Raw genomic sequence first — 17250 nt, 5'->3', positions numbered from 1 at the left:
TATGGCATGATAACAGGATTTTTGTACTGTATTGTCCAGAGTATTCTTAGCCTCAAACCAGCCTCTCTGGCCAGTGTTTGTTTTGTTTTGTTTTCTGTTTGGCTGCGCTCCATGGCTTGTGGGATCTTAGTTACCCAACCAGAGGTTGAACCCATGCCCTCGGCAGTGAAAGCGCGGAGTCCTAACCACTGGAACGCCAGGGAATTCCCTGGCCAGTGTTGGTGGAAGGAGTTAGTGTGGAGAGGCAGTGACCCACTGTGCTTGGAATGACTGCTCAGGGGACAATTTATATTGATTTCTATAGTTTTGATAGATTATAATGGAGGGTAGGTTAATATCCTTTCAAAGAGAAAGGTAGGAACTCTTTCAGGGTTAGTTCAAGCAAAGAGATCTGCTTTTGGATTTTCATTCCCCCTGAACTCACAATATCTGTTTCTAAGTTAACACTTATTCTTCCCCTTTTCATTGATAGTGTGATAATATCTTTATAGTTGCCTTCCTCTGATGGCCAATATTTTATGTAAGTATGGAGGAGACCAGTAAGCTAAAACCATCTAAGAGTAAGAGGGCCTTACACCATCCTGAGACTTCAGGACAATTGCAATTCCAGATTTAGAGCTTATGTGTATTAACCCAACTCCAGTTTCTGTGGTGTTACTTTTTAGAAATAAAACCAAATGGAACACCCTAAGCCACATAAACCTTTGCAGCTTCCAAACTTAAAAATTCAGTTTTAACTTAAAAATGCAGTTATTCAAAGCAATTTGTATCTTCTGGCAAGGCAGCAGTTATCATTTTTCTACCCTTTTAGTTTTTCTGCTCTTGTTGGTATGGAGTTAGTCTGAAGCTGAGTTGTTTTTTTTTTGTTTTTTTTTTTTTTTTGAGATTCTTGAATTGGTAATTTGTCCTTTTCTTCAATTAGAAGAATGCTTCTCCTGCAGGTCCCTTTCAAGTATTAAAAAATCTGCTTGTATTCTAACATAGTATAGTCTAGTAATTATTATAATAGACATATAACAGACATGGTTATTATTTCCTTACATGTATTTCTAGGGTGCTAACATCATTTAGTTTTCTTCATCATTTCTTCTTGAGGGTGGAATTCCCACTTGGTATTTATTAATCCTATTTTTAATATATAAAATAAAGGCAAATTTAACCAAAGGTCTGGAAATTATCATGAACTATATTAGAGCTCAGTCTTTAGAGCTTTTATGAAATTAGTTAGAAAAAATATGCATCTTTTTTTGCAGACATTAATCCAGTATGTAGTGAAAAGCCTAATTAGTCTGCTTAGGCTATCATAAAAAAAATACCATGACCTAGATAGGTTAAACCAGGGGTCCCCAACCCCCAGGCCACGGACCAGTAGCGGTCCTCGGCCTGTTAGAAATCAGGCCACACAGCAGGAGGTGAGCGGCAGGCGGGTGAGTAGTGAAGCTTCATCTCCCGCTCCCCATTCCTCATTGCTCACATTATGGCCTGAACCACCATATCTGCCCCTCTCCCCATCCCTGGAAAAATTGTCTTCCATGAAAATGGTCCCTGGTGCCAAAATGGTTGGGAACCGCTGGCTTAAACAACAGAAATTTGTCTTCTCACAGTTCTGGAGGCTGGAAAGCTCAAGATCAAGAACTGGCAGTGTTTGGTTTTTGGTGAGCGCTCTCTTTCAGGCTTGCAGATGGCTGCCTTCTAGTTTGTCCTCATACAGTCTTTCCTCTGAGTGCAAGAAGAGAGGATATCGAGTTCTCTTCTGTCTCATCCTGTTGGGTCAGGGCCTCACGCTTTTGACCTCATTTAACCATAATTACTTCCTTAGAGGCCCCCTTACCAAACACAGTCACATTAAGGGTTAGGGCTTCAACATGAATTTTGGGGGACACATACATTCAGACCATAATAGGAACCTAGACTCAGCTAAGACTGTGGATTCTTTTATACCCAGTGCTGCCCCTTAATAGCCAGGTGATTTTAGGCCAGTCACTTCACTACTGAAAGTTTCTTCACTTGAAATATACTGGATTAGTATAGTACCCTATGTACCTCATGGGGTTGTAGTAACTACTGAATGAAATAATATAATAATTTACAATAATATATTTAATTATTTGCAATAATAAAAGGTTCTGCTGCATATGTGAGAGATGGTGCCAATCATTAATTCTCCAGTTATAAGGCCACCCTGACAATATTAAAGTGTTTATTAAAATCAGAGAAATTAACACACGTCATGATTCTCCAGAACACTAGGACTTTTCTTATACGGAAGTATTGTTTAAGATACCCTCACAGTTATTCTATAGTATATGTGCTTGTCAGTTGGAATTAATGGACTAATATAAAATATATAGACTCATTTTGATTTCTGATCAAAGAAAAATTTTATTTAGGTGAAAGGATGACTATTATTGTATTGAATTACCAGCTCTAGAAGGCAAAGATTGCTTACTTGCTAGAGCAGAGAAAGACTTTTTATTCCCATGAATATAATCTCCATTGTACTTCAAGAATATCGTAAATTTTAATTATAACTTAAACATTGAATTAACGTGGGCCTTTGGTAAACCTCTACTTCCTTATCTGTAAAAGGGTACCTACTCAACAGGCATTTTGTGAGTACAAAGGAGAGAGAAATGAAAGCACCTTCAGCCCCTTGGTGGAAAGGTAACTCTATAAAGCCCAAGAGTTGTTTGAGTACTCTATAATAGAGAGTCTTTATCAACACATTTATAAAGCGCTGACATAAAAGTTTCAGTCCTAGTTGGAAATGCTAGTCTAGTTATATGAAAATTACTTTGTTAGATGAACTTTTAGATCTAATTTCCATTGTGGTTTTAACAATTTGTGGGTATTTGTTGAACCTTCTAAATGCTTCTTTCTTGAGATGTTAATCAGATGTTAATTTCCTTAAAGAATCTCCAGAATTTCAAATAATAACCAACCAAATACAGAAAGGTTGAAAAGAAGTTGTTAGAATTTTGTATAAGGTCTTTGTCACAAATAATGGTTGAATATAAAAATAGATACAAGGCATTACAGTCTGAGATTAAGAAAAAATGTTTGCCTGTTTTTAGGTATATTTTAAATGTGATAATGTTACATGATATTAATATTAAGTAATCTTTTCAGTTTATTTTCTAGTGAACCCAGTTTCCATTCTTATTTAGATAGGATTTCACCAGCATCTCCCTCTGTGTGAACATATGCACCAGTCAGTATGCAGAAGAGGCATAATGATGTGGAAACTACTTACTACTTGATTTTGCTAATCCTTACATATATATTTCCTGTTGTGAGTGGCTCCCTTGTGGAGAAAACTGGTATTATCACTTATAGATTACTGTAGGTTTCTTTTAGTGTATGTGGGAGAGAGAAGTAAAACAAGATTATTTGTCTAGACAGCGTGGCTGATTGCATCATTTTTTCTGCAAGCTAAACTATTGCTCTCCTGGATTTGGAATGGCCCCTGAAATTTCATTTCTTAGTTACTGTGATTATTTAACCATGCTGTAGGATTCACATATGTGTTTTGCTTAAGTGAATTAACTTTTTATACAAAATATTTTCCTAGGTCAAATAGTACCAACTACTCATCTCAGTTCAAATTGGGGAACTTATTTGGGAAGCTTTATAGGTAATTACATTGACTGTTAGTTGGAAGAATGTTTAGACACGGATTAGAAAGGATGAAACCTTTATCTTATGATTTTGAAATTATCTTTATTTATATTACACTTGTTCAGTTACACTCCTCTTCTTCCCAGAGAAGGAATTCAAGTGGATAAACTTTGTTAAAAGTTAATGGAAATATTCTGGTGACATATAAAATTTAATAAGAATAAATCATGTGTAAATTCAGATTTATGAATCAGTTGTTTTAGGCAGTTTTCTTTTGGAACTTATCACAGTACAGTTTGTTTTATGAAATTATGTAGTTTTCCAAGGAAAAGTTGTTTGTCATTACATTTTTGAGCCATTCTTGTTGGGAAGACTTGTAATAGATTTCTGATGATTGTGACCTTCTGATGCGAAAACTTTCCTCATTTAGATTTATTTTAAAATTTATGTGATTATTTTTGAAATAAATACTAATTGTCATTTTTTTCTCTCACAGCTTCATATCCTCCAATTCAGCCTCATCCTCTAATAAAACATCAGCAGATTCCTCTTCATTCACCACCTCCCAAAGTTTCCCACCATCAGCTGATGCTACAACAGCAGCAACAGCAAATTCAGCCAATCACACTTCAAAGTCCAACTCAAGACCCACCGCCATCCCAGCACTGTTTACCACTCCAAAACCACGGCCTGCCTCCAGCTCCCAGTAGTGCCCAGTCACAGCATTGTTCCCCAATTCAGAGTCATCCCCCTCCTTTACCAGTGTCTCCTAGCCAGTCACAGTCAGCACAGCAGTCTGTAGTGGTGTCTCCTCCACCACCTCATTCACCAAGTCAGTCTCCTACTATAATTATTCATCCACAAGCACTTATTCAGCCACACCCACTTGTGTCATCAGCTCTCCAGCCAGGGTCAAACTTGCAGCAGTCCACTGCTAATCAGGTGCAACCTACAGCACAGCTGAATCTTCCATCCCATCTTCCACTTCCAGCTTCCCCTGTTGTACACATTGGCCCAGTTCAGCAGTCCGCCTTGGTGTCCCCAGGTCAGCAGATTGTGTCTCCAGCATCACACCAGCAATATTCAACCCTGCAGTCCTCTCCAATCCCAATTGCAACCCCTCCGCAGATGTCGACATCTCCTCCAGCTCAGATTCCACCACTGCCCTTGCAGTCTATGCAGTCTTTACAAGTGCAGCCTGAAATTCTGTCCCAGGGCCAGGTTTTGGTGCAGAATGCTTTGGTGTCAGAAGAGGAGCTTCCAGCTGCAGAAGCTTTGGTCCAGTTGCCATTTCAGACTCTTCCTCCTCCACAGACTGTTGCGGTAAACCTACAAGTACAACCACCAGCATCCGTTGATCCACCAGTGGTAAGCCCTTGGAAGCTCTTTGACTTTCTTGCTGACCTGAAAGTAAAAACCGTTTTCTCCCACGCTATGTTATATCATTAGATCTAAACGCCAATGAATTTAAAAAGCTTGAAATTTCCGTCTGTCAGTATCTGACATACATGCTGTATGGACAAAAAAAAAAAAAATGCCTTTTGTTGTAGTATGGTTGCATGCTTGATAATTTGTGATGGTTATTAAAGTCCCTCGTTAATTTTATTACTATTTAAACAAATCCATCTGCTATCTTTACAGAGTTGATTTTTTTTCCCCAAGGGAATGCATTTGAACCAGTGTCATCTGCACAAAGTTTTTTCTCTTAAGGTGATTATCCTTCATAGATCCCTTCTGTTGGCTTGTATGTTCTTAAACGTATGGTTTATCTAGCTAACCTTTTTGGCTGTATGCATTCTGAAGTACTAGGCCTTTATGGGGCTTTTGCTTCAAGGTGGAGGTATGCTTGTTTGATGTAATTTTTTGGTAAACTTGTATTTTGTAATTAAAACTTTGTAAAAACCAGTTATTCTAGGAAAGAATCCAACTTTGCAAAAACAACATTAACTGTAGGCCATCTTTTAGAATTATTAAACTTCTGATTTTTAAATTTCTACTAAGGGAGAATATATACTTAAAATATTTCTCATTTAAAAAGCTAAGGAAATCTCAGTGGATGAGTTGAATACTGAGGATGAAAAAATCCACTGGGAGGAGTAAAAGTTTTGAGTAACTGAGATTGTGGTGAAATTTATCAAAATAAACCTCTAGAAATGGTACATATTGCCTACAGAGGAAAATTATCCTGAAAAATGTTTTTCTTTTAAACATTCTATAAAGGACTTTTTAAATTTATAAAATAATTTATAATAAAAATTGAAATAAGGTCTCTAAATGTTAGAATGATCAAATTCATAATTAATTTATAACTGAGGAAAACAATATTCTCAAAAGAGGTTTTATTTTTTTCATTTTTACTTTTTTTGAATTTTATTTTATTTTTACACAGTGGGTTCCTATTAGTTATCTATTTTATATATATTAGTGTGTACATGTCAATCTCAATCTCCCAGTTCATCCCACCACCACCCCCCAAAGGAGGTTTTATATCAAACCTCACTAAAGAGATTTTATCACTTAAAGGCTAGTAACCATAAACTCAGAAAGGAAAGGAGTTTCAAAGTCTGTTCCTTAAGGGGAAACATTTTGGTTCTCAGGATGCAAATTTATAGATTCTTTATTCTTGTCATTCTGACTGATCTTAATAGGCATGAAGAGATTGAATTCCACTTCCTACTCACTTTTATTAAGAACAGAACTTGACAAAGACAACAATGGGCATCTAGAAATAAGTTTGTATTTCAATTATTATGTCTCTATATTTTCTTTTAATGGATTTTTGAAGAGTTTACAATGGATATTATAATATAAAAACACAGGCTTAAAAGTGTACAGTACCTTCAAAGAAATCAAATTTAATTTGAATTTATATTCTCACTTTCTAGTTCAATGAATTGGTTTTTAACAAGTAAAAAAATAAAATTTCTCTATATGCCTTATATTTTTCTAATTATTTTTGTTAGGGCAGACCTTGGAGGAACATGTTTGGGATAGAAATATCCAAAACATAACAACCCTTGAATTGAAGCTAAAAATATCTAGGATCTTATTATTTTCTGCCCTCTATTAATTTTGGTTTTTTTAAAATTTATGTTACCTCATTTTTGGAATTTTTTTTTTTCATGAGAAGAATAACTTTCTCTGCTATCACTGGTATGGTCATATTTGCTACAGATGTTTCCATGTTATTGTTCTTATCTTTTACCTTTCTTTGAGTACCATAGCCTACTTATTAAATTGCTGTATTTTTCTTTTATTACCTTTATCAAATCAATTTTTTTAACCATCACATTTCTTCATGAATTACACATTCGTTCACAATTTCCTGGTTGTTTCAAATATTCAAAGGTAGAGAGATACTTACTTCTAAGAGATGTGGAATTTTCAAAGATAAGTGAATTTTCAAAGTAAAATCAGTATGTTTTTTTAAAAGATTTTCCATTGACATTTAGGTATGATAAGTAAGATATGGTAAGTGTAGATAATTTAGAACTAATAAATGTTTTCCACAGTTTATTTAGGGAAAGGAGACAGATGGGACTAATGTACTTTATTGAGGTAAGTTTGGCAGCCAGTGTTAGTTTTAGAATAGTCATAGTTATGAATTAAAGAGAAATTGTGATGTACAGTTTCCAAATGATCTTGTGAGCAAAACCTTCACTTCTTTGCTTTATTCAGTCTTTTAGTTGTCGCACTTAGATTTTTTTTATGCTGATGGTGCCAGATGTCTGTGACAGATCTGCTTTTGCCTACTTCTTTTATTCCTTAACTTACTTTGCCTTTACATGGGAGATGTGGAAGAAAGTATGTATAGTTAGGCTTACCTGTAAAGAACGAAAAATATTTTACAGTATTCTTTGTTGGATTATTTCAGAATATGTTATTTGTGTTTGCCTCTTTTAATCCTTTAAAACTCTTTCATTACATTTTAAAAATCAGAATACTATGCATGATCATGCATGATCTTTGATTCCTTGAAAGGTACTGTAGTAGGTGTTTGAAAAACTTGTGACAGCATTAATATTAAAGAGAGAGTTTCAGCATTTTATGAAAAGATGATCTTTGGAAGAAAAGTAATATCTAATAAAGGAATGGTACATAGATACAGTTGAGCTGGTTGATACAACCATTACTTGTCTAATTACCTCTGAATCAACATCCCCACCACTCTGCCAAATTAAGGTAATCACTACTACAGCAGGTGCCCCTCACTAGAAGTTTTTGTTTTTTGTTTTTCCTTTAACCCCCAGGACATTTTTTTGGATGACTTTCCCTATATTGGACATTATCATCATTTAAAAAAAATTATCGTGAACAGACACTAGCAGCTATCATTGTTGCGCTGTACAGTAATGAACGACTGCTTTCACTCCTGAGGATCCAGACATGAGGCAAGGACTCTCTCTTAGTGAAACAGGTTTCCAGATTCAGGGTTGTGAGCAAATAACTTTTAAAAATGTTGCCTACTTAGTAGCTGATTCGAATCACAGCTCAGGATATTATATTTGATATAAAATTATCAGTAACAAAGGGATTTTTTAATTTTAAAAAAAGGAAGCTTTTTTTTCTTAATGGAGTCTTGAAAAATTAGGGGTCTTTTTTGTTTGTTTTGGTTTTTAAATTCTATTGCTGTTGTTAGATATGCCTTTGTAGGTAAAACTTCATAGTCCTTTTTATCACACATTGTTTATGCTGGTTTCAGGAATATTGATTGTTTTTATATTTAATTTCAAATCAAACTTTTTCAATAGTTTGATTAAAAATACATACAATATTAGATCATTTAAAAGTTTTTTGTGAATGTTGAAGAAACATTTTTTGTTTTGATATTTATTAGAAATATTAATCAGTTTGGGTAAGTTATCTTAAAAACTCACAACTTTTATAAATGTAAGTAATAAACTTTGTACATATAAGAAGGGGGTAAATTGCTTTGTGGCTTTGTTTTTAGTGACCTGTCATCTTTCAAAAAGAATGGTTAAATAAAAAACGATGACAGATTAAAACAAATACCTGTGTCAGTCTCTACAAGTGGACTTTGAAAATTCAGCCTTAAATTTAATTAAAAAATTAATAATAGGTTAGACATTTTTAAAGTTCCTTCTCAGAGTACTTTTGAGTCCATGTTTTCTTCTTAAGTATTATCTTTACCATTGGATAACAAGGTAGTTAAATTAAAGATGTAACTTTCTTCTATAAGTATGGAACAATATTAAAGAACTAAAAGTAATATGTCAAATGGTTTAGGATGTGTGTGTGTGTGTGTGTGTGTGTGTGTGTGTGTGTGTGTGTGTGTTATTTCAAGGACAGATGTTTTCTGTTTAACTGATACTAGCTTATAAAAATTCATTAGATTCTTGAGTAGATCAGAAGATTAAACATGTAATCACATACCTTTTTTGTGGGTACTCAGACATTACTTTTCAAAGTTTAATCCTCAATTCACATAAATATAATAAAGAATAACCTGGGATGTAGTCCTTTAAACAGTGCATTTCCTTATATAATATGTGTCATTTTGGAGATTTACTTAACATGCTTGTGAAAAATATTAGTATCTATTTTGATTTATGACAATGGAAGTTAACAGAAACTATAGTAAATTCCCCAAATAGTTGTTTGAGTGTATAAAATCAAAACATTTAAAAAAATTAACAAAATTAAAAATATGTCCTGACTTGACTATCATCTTTGGGAAACCTTAGTGATTTATAGCCTAGGTACTGATCCACAACTTGCTTTCAGTGAAATATCATCAAGTATCATGAATCATCAAGGATTATGAAAAACTTCATTTGAATGATTTTAAAGTTTTCCTTTCAATCTGTCAAATAGTCATTTTGCCTTTTAATTTTTAAAACACTCGGAATTTATTTTGTTAATTAAGAACACCTTATCAAATGTATTTTAGAAACATTTTTAGGCAGCATGGTTTGTCGTTGCAGGTTTATCAAGTAGAAGATGTATGTGAAGAAGAAATGCCAGAGGAGTCAGAAGAATGTGTCCGAATGGATAGAACTCCACCACCACCCACATTGTCTCCAGCAGCTATAACTGTGGGGAGAGGAGAAGATTTGACTTCTGAGCATCCTTTGTTAGGTGAGGAAATGCCTGGATTTGGGGAAATTTTCTATTAGAGAAATGTTAGTAATGGAAAAAGTTTTTTTTCACTAGAGGTGGTATTAAACTAATTTGCTGTGTAATTAATTGCTGCAAAACATAGATTAGAATCCAAGACTTTTTAAAATAATTAGTTAATTAATTTATGGCCGCATTGGGTCTTCATTGCGGTGCACGGGCTTCCTCTAGTTGCGATGAGTGGGGGCTGCTCTTCTTTGCGGTGCGCGGGCTTCTCATTGCGGTGGCTTCTCTTGTTGCAGAGCATGGGCTCTAGGCACACAAGCTTCAGTAGTTGTGGCACGCAGGCTCAGTAGTTGTGGCTCGCGGGCTCTACAGCACAGGCTCAGTAGTCGTGGCGCACAGGCTTAGTTGCTCTGCGGTATGTGGGATCTTCCTGGACCAGGGCTTGAACCTGTGTCCCCTGCACTGGCAGGCGGATTCTTTTTTTTTTTTTTTTTGATGAGGAATAATTAGAACAGTTGTTGAGGAACTACCCAAATCAAAAATGTATTTCAGCCTTTGAATTTTTAGTAGTTTGTACAGATATGTTTCATATGACCATTCAGACTTATGTGTCAAGCTATTTCTAGCTTAAAACCTAGAATAAATCAAAGTTCTATCAGAAGATTTCAATTATACTTTCCAAAAATCACAAAGCATGGGCTTCCCTGGTGGCGCAGTGGTTGGGAGTCCGCCTGCCGATGCAGGGGACACGGGTTCGTGCCCTGGTCTGGGAGGATCCGACATGCCACGGAGCGGCTGGGCCCGTGAGCCATGGCCGCTGAGCCTGTGCGTCCGGAGCCTGTGCTCCACGATGGGAGAGGCCACAGCAGTGAGAGGCCCGCATACCGCAAAAAAAAAAAAAAAAAAAAATCACAAAGCATTTGAAGTCATATCTGACGTTCGTCATAATTGCTTGTGATCCAGACTGAGTAAATGCTTTTAAAAGTGTTCTTTCCCAGACAGTACTTAAATTAAGCCTTACTAATTCTTACTAGGGACGTGGATTAAAAAATTCTTGAGCTTAAGCATTCAAATTCTTACTCACTACTTCAGAACAAATTCTTATTCACTACTTCAGAACAAATTCTTATTCACTACTTCAGAACATACTTACGAGTTCAAGTAAATCTTCTCTATACTCCTCCTCATAATATCAAAGTGACTATGAATCCTAGGTATTTTACTAAAACATTATAATCTATAGCCTGGTGTCTAAGTCCTAAAAAAGATATATTCTGTGTTAGGGTTTTTTTTTTTTTTTAAGTATTTAATTTAGGTCAGGGGTTGGCAAATGATAGCTCACGCTTCAGATCCTTCCTGCTGCATGTTTTTGTATGGCCCATGAGCTAAGTATGGTTTTAAAATTTTTTAATGTTTGAAAAAAAAATCAAAAGAAGAGTAATGTTTCATGTCATATGAAGATTATGTGAAATTCAAATTTCATTGTCCATGAATAAAGTTCTATGCAACACAGCCACGTTCATTTGTTCAGATATTATCTGTGGCTACTTTTGCATTACTGCAGCAAAGATGAGTCATTGCAGAGACCATATGTCCTTTAGAGAAAGTTTACTGACCGCTTATCCAGATAATACTAATCTTGGTTCAGGCTTTGTCATAAGTATTTTGTTCTATTGAATATCTCATGGCCTTCATGATCACTTTCAGTTAAGAAGAACCACTACAACAGGCATGGAAACAGACTGTAACGGGGCACTGACTTTGCTACCAAAGCAGCCCTTGTCCTCTCTTTTCTTCAGCATGCCACATTTCTATCCCTTCTCTTCTTTCTAGCTTTTATCCCTTACTACCAATGTGAATCTCTGGAAAGCACGGAGGGGGAAAACCAATTTTCCTCCAACTTTTTCCCCTTCCTGAAAAATAGAAATCATTTTGTCAATAAATTATATGAAATATTTAAGACAAGTTCAATATTATTGCCTTTGCTTATTCAAAATAATACCTCAAAAGATAGATTTAAGAAAATCTAACTATAGTATTAAATCTTTGTAGTTTGTGTACACTGAAAATGGATTTATGTTGCTGCAGATTTCTTGGAGTTTTGATTTAAAGGCAGAAATATGTGTTTAATTGGATACTAACCTTGCATTGTGACTGTGATTTAATTACCTAATAATCATTACTAATGATACTCAAGAAAATTTAAACATTTTTGAAATATTGAAACTCAAGAATATCTTCACATTATTTCCTCAGGAATGTAGTCTGAGATCCTGGCAGGCATATCCATCCCTCTGGCTAAATTGTCTAAGTACAATGTAGATTTTTGAATCTTCCTTTAATTTACATCATACTTAACTAGTTTCTGTAGTATATGAGGGGGGAAAAACAAGCACAGGTTGCTCATCAAATCATGTAATAAACTAACCTATAAAAATAGAGGGACTTGTTTCCACCCAGGATTCAGTCTTCATAAATCTATAAGAATTCTTAAAAAAGCATCCATAAAAAAGAGTAGAAAAAGCTCATAGATCTTGCTCAGAAAATGAGACTGTGAATAGGCAGAGTAACCTGTGGCAAAGTCTTATCAGTTAACTTGGGGTTTCTCTCTCACAGTTGTCTTAAATCTAGAGAGTGTAGTAATTGTGTTTTTTTTTGTTTTTTTTTAAAAACTAATTAATTAAATTTTGGCTGCGTTGGGTTTCTATTGCTGCTCGCGGGCTTTCTCTAGTTGGGGCGAGCGGGGGCTGCTCTTTGTTGAGGTGCGTGTGCTTCTCATTGCGGTGGCTTCTCTTGTTGTGGAGCACGGGCTCTAGGCACGTGGGCTTCAGTAGTTGTGGCACGTGGGCTCAGTAGTTGTGGCTCACGCGCTCTAGAGTGGGGAGGCTCAGTAGTTGTGGCGCACGGGCTTAGTTGCTCGGCGGCATGTGGGATCTTCCCAGATTGGGGATCGAACCCATGTCCCCAGCATTGGCAGGCAGATTCTTAACCACTGCGCCACCAGGGAAGTCCCCAATAATTGTGTTTTTGTTCTGCTATAATATGTCAATGTTTCTTGTGTTTTTTATTTTAACAGCTGATTATAAACTGGCAAGTCATAGCTATTAATAACTTTTTTAAGAAGTCAGTAACTTACAACTTTGTTTTCAACAAAATTTAGATCTATTTGTATGTATGATCCAAAAATTAGTTAGAACATATACTAAGCAGTATTTTCTGAATAAACCACAATATACTTAATGCAGCTTTATATTTCTAAAGTAACAAAATAGTTATAAATCTATAAGAGATACTAAAATTTATCTTATTTTTCACTTCTCCATAGATTTATATTTTCCTTCCAACAGAAAAATTGCTTTTTAGCCCAGTTCAGGATTATATCTTTTATCCTTTTCCTCTAGGAGTATATGTGAAAATCGGGTATGTGGGGTAGGATTTTTATGGAGTTCTTCAGTCTGGTAATGCGTGTGTACAATTGTGTATTTGTTCCTGGAAATCAGCAAACCAGTATTTCCTGCTGACTTTTTCTTTGCTTTGCTTTTTTTTTTTTTTTTTTTTGGCTGCGTTGGGTCTTTGTTGCTGCACGGGCTTTCTCTACTTGCGGCGAGCGGGGGCTGCTCTTTGTGCTGTGCACGGGCTTCTCATTGCAGTGGCTTCTCTTGTTGCGGAGCATGGGCTCTAGGCGGGCGGGCTTCAGTAGTTGTGGCGCACATGCTCTGCAGCATGTGGGATCTTCCCGGACTAGGGATCAAACCCGTGTCCCCTGAATTGGCAGGCAGATTCTTAACCACTGCGCCACCAGGGAAGTCCTCTGCTGACTTTCTTTTGTAGTTTTTAATGAGGGATTGTGTGACTTTATATAGGTTTTCCAGTACAGTTTATCCTGGTGGATTATTTGGTGGAACTAGGTTAAGTTATGGCTGTAATCTTGCTGTGATAAGCTACATAGTGTTATTAATTACATCAGAGTTACTATGTCTGAACTGTTAGCTTTTCCATTTCTGACACTACACTATTTTGTTAGCTGAAATTTTTATTCGATAGGGATTTCTTTTCTTTCTTCTCTACCTAACTGGGCTATATTTTGAGCATTTTTGATAGTGATATCAATCCTTTTCATTACTGATGGTGGAGAGGAGTTACCGTAGCAATGAAAAAAGCATTGTCTCCGGAACCCAGAACCTGACTGCCTGGGTTAGTATCCCAGCTCCACTGCTTATTAGCTGTGTGCCTCTAGGCAAGTTGCTTTATCTTTCTGTGTTTTGATTTCCACATCTATAAAATGGAGATAATAACAGTACCTACCCATAGGCTAGTTTTGAGGACTAAATGTGTTATAACATGTAAGACATTTATACAGTACCTGGCACAGAAGTGCTCAGTAAGTAGTAGTATTGTCTTTACCACATGTTCTTTTTTTGTTATTTTTCTCAGACATCTTGTACTCACTGGTATTCCTAGCTATCAGCTGGCTCTGTCTCTCCACTTTGGTACAGCTTAGTAAAGGTTTATTGCTACCGAATGGGGAGGTAAAGCCTCCATTGTAGGCTGTGGGTCTGTCTTATTGTGGTCCTCAGAGTTTGAAGGGGAGGAATCACAGTGATCCAGCCCAACATTTTGCAATTGCCTGGTATACAGTGTTCCCCCAAATTGACATGTACAGTGTCAGTGAAGAGTTGTTAAAGATAACAACAACAAAGAACATTTGTGCATGGATGTGGATTAGCTTGAAATAAAGGTAATGCCCTGTATAATTCATTAAAATTATTACTTATTCTGTGGATTTCATGATCCTTTTTTTCTTAAGCATGTTTTCAAAGTACTTTTTCCCCCCATATCATTTGGAATATATAAACAGAAACATAGGGAATTTAATATCTGTATAGCTTAAAATTTAAAAGTTTTTTTAGTAATTATTCTTAAATTGACATTCTAAAACATTTTCGTGTCTTATGGGACAGTTCTTTGTAACCAAAGTTGGAATGACAACTTCGAGCAAGTCACCCCCTTCCTCTGTAAGTGGGAATAGTAGTATGTATCTCATAAGGTTATTGTGGAGATTAAATGAGATAATAAATATAAAGGTCTTAGAATGTTTTTTTAAAGCACCAGATATTAACTACTATTGCTTAGAATGTTTTTTTTAAAGCACCAGATATTAACTATTATTGTTACTAATATTTATTCTTGAATTTTCTTTCATATTTGCCTGGGCAGAATGCTAAAGATTAAAAAAATGACTTTTTTTTTTTTGTTCCACAGAGCAAGTAGAATTACCTGTTGTGGCATCAGTCAGTGCTTCAGTAATTAAATCTCCGTCAGATCCTTCACATGTGTCTGTTCCTCCACCTCCGCTCTTACTTCCAGCTGCTACCACAAGGAGTAATAGTACATCTATGCCTAGTAGCATACCCAGTGTAGAAAACAAACCTCCACAGGCTATTGTTAAGCCACAGATCTTGACCCATGTTATTGAAGGCTTTGTAATTCAGGAGGGATTGGAGCCATTTCCTGTAAGTAGCAAGCAAATTTGTATTTTTACAATTATTCATGTAGCATTATCTTAAAATATATAATCTTTGTTATCTAATAAAAAGCTTGTAATTTTATCTCAAAAGTTGTTAATCTTTTATCTAGAATTTCTTTATATATATCCTTTATATATTTCCAGATATACTTCTAGGATTTTACGCTACCTATTTAAATGTATAAACTAAGAAGAAAAATTTCAGGATATAAGGATATCAGTTTTATAATTTTTAGAGAAGGCAATTTTTTTTTTTTTTTTTTTTTTTTTAGAGAAGGCAATTTTATGTTTACTCCAATGAAATAAACTTTCTATTTTTTTTTTTTTCTTTTTGCGGTATGCGGGCCTCTCACTGTTGTGGCCTCTCCCGTTGCGGAGCACAGGCTCCGGACGCGCAGGCCCAGCGGCCATGGCTCACGGGCCCAGCCGCTCCGCGGCATATGGGATCCTCCCAGACCGGGGCACGAACCCGTATCCCCTGCATCGGCAGGCGGACTCTCAACCACTGCGCCACCAGGGAGGCCCCTTTTTTTTTTTTTGCGGTGCACGGGCCTCTTACTGCTGTGGCCTCTCCCGTTGCAGAGCACAGGCTCCGGATGTGCAGGCTCAGCGGCCATGGCTCACAGGACCAGCCACTCCGCGGCATGTGGGATCTTCCCGGACCGGGGAGAATAATAGACTTTAGTTATTTCGTGTTTTATTTATTTATTTTATTTTATTTTATTTTATTTTATTTTATTTTTTTGTGGTACGCGGGCCTTTCACTGCTGTGGCCTCTCCCGTTGCGGAGCACAGGCTCCGGACGCGCAGGCTCAGCGGCCATGGCTCACGGGCCCAGCCGCTCCGCAGCATGTGGGATCTTTCCGGACCGGGGCACGAACCCGTGTCCCCTGCATCGACAGGCGGACTCTCAACCACTGCGCCACCAGGGAAGCCCTTATTTTTTTAAGGGGATTGAAATGATACCTAAAGTGCATTAGTTTCTTTTTAAAGGTGTTTTCTTGCATAATATGATACTTTGTGAACTTTAACTTGAATACAGAAAATAATAACTTCCCAGTGATCTCATACTTCTGATGTTACCCAGTTGATGCTTTAAAATTAGCAACTAGATTTTTTCATTATTCTTAAATCTCAGCCTTCAATCAGATTTCAAAGATGCTTCAAAATGTTCACCTCAAAATTGAGGTGCTATATCTGTCACTAAAAGTATTGTGATTTGAGACTAACTGTACATTACAGCTACCCTAGCTACATTACATACTAGTATCTAGAGATGAACATTTTCCCTTAGAAAATATACCAAGACAAGTGGCCCAAATCAAAGCCCAAATCAAAGACAAGAAAACAAAATTATGTATTTTGAAGGACTTTGAACTATCTGATTTTTCAGATTCATAGGTAGTGCATTGTGATTGCACTGTGATAGTTGACTGTCTAATCAGTTGTCTTTGCTTTCAGTTTACTGTGTGTATATTAAGCTTGGATCTAAGAATCTCTGATATATAGTGAGTGGAGGAATGGTTTTTTTTCTCCCTATTCCTCAGTGATTGGATCCTGGCTCTGCCACATATAGGCTACGTAACCTTTGTCAAGTCATTCAGCCTTTTTGAAATTCATTTGTTCATCCAGCAGATGGAGGTGATACTTTGCTCTTAGGGTTATTGTGAAGACTAAATGTGCATAAATTGTTCTGTGTAGTGCCTGGCACTTAATGGCCATAGCTTTGATTATCAGTTATTACTAGTGACAGTTACAACTTCTTCTTTCAGATTACAAAAGTAATATATATTATTTTTTTAATGGAAAATTTGGAAAATGTAGAGAACAAATAATCCTCAGTAATACCAGAGTATATTTTTATATATATATTTTTTCATATGATCAAGGTTATTATTATATATACAGTTCAGCTTCTTTCACTTAGTGTATCTTGAGCATTTATTTTCTAGTTTGATTAATAGTACTTAGGAAACATTTTGAAAGGTTACATAATATTTCACTTTCTGGACAGCTGTAAT

The 17250-nt window shown here is 36.1% G+C and overlaps 1 protein-coding gene across 4 annotated transcripts in view; it reads left to right on the top strand.

The window, feature by feature from the left end:
- The window catches only part of PHC3 (polyhomeotic homolog 3), an 87501-nt gene that overhangs the window by 36420 nt on the left and 33831 nt on the right, over nt 1-17250 (top strand). For 3 of the 4 annotated variants that reach the window (XM_081234547.1, XM_081234545.1, XM_081234548.1), the window contains 4 exons: nt 4115-4986; nt 5281-5328; nt 9564-9717; nt 14965-15215. In XM_081234547.1, coding sequence (XP_081090673.1) covers nt 4115-4986; nt 5281-5328; nt 9564-9717; nt 14965-15215 — 1325 coding nt within the window. The remainder of the gene's footprint in view (nt 1-4114; nt 4987-5280; nt 5329-9563; nt 9718-14964; nt 15216-17250) is intronic. The other variant, XM_081234546.1, reaches the window with a different exon arrangement.

Source organism: Mesoplodon bidens, assembly GCF_964165515.1.
Source record: "Mesoplodon bidens genome assembly, chromosome: 5".
NCBI classification, from domain to species: domain Eukaryota; kingdom Metazoa; phylum Chordata; class Mammalia; order Artiodactyla; family Ziphiidae; genus Mesoplodon; species Mesoplodon bidens.
The sequence above is the reverse complement of the archived record's forward strand: the minus strand, read 5'-3'. Positions and strand labels throughout refer to the sequence as shown.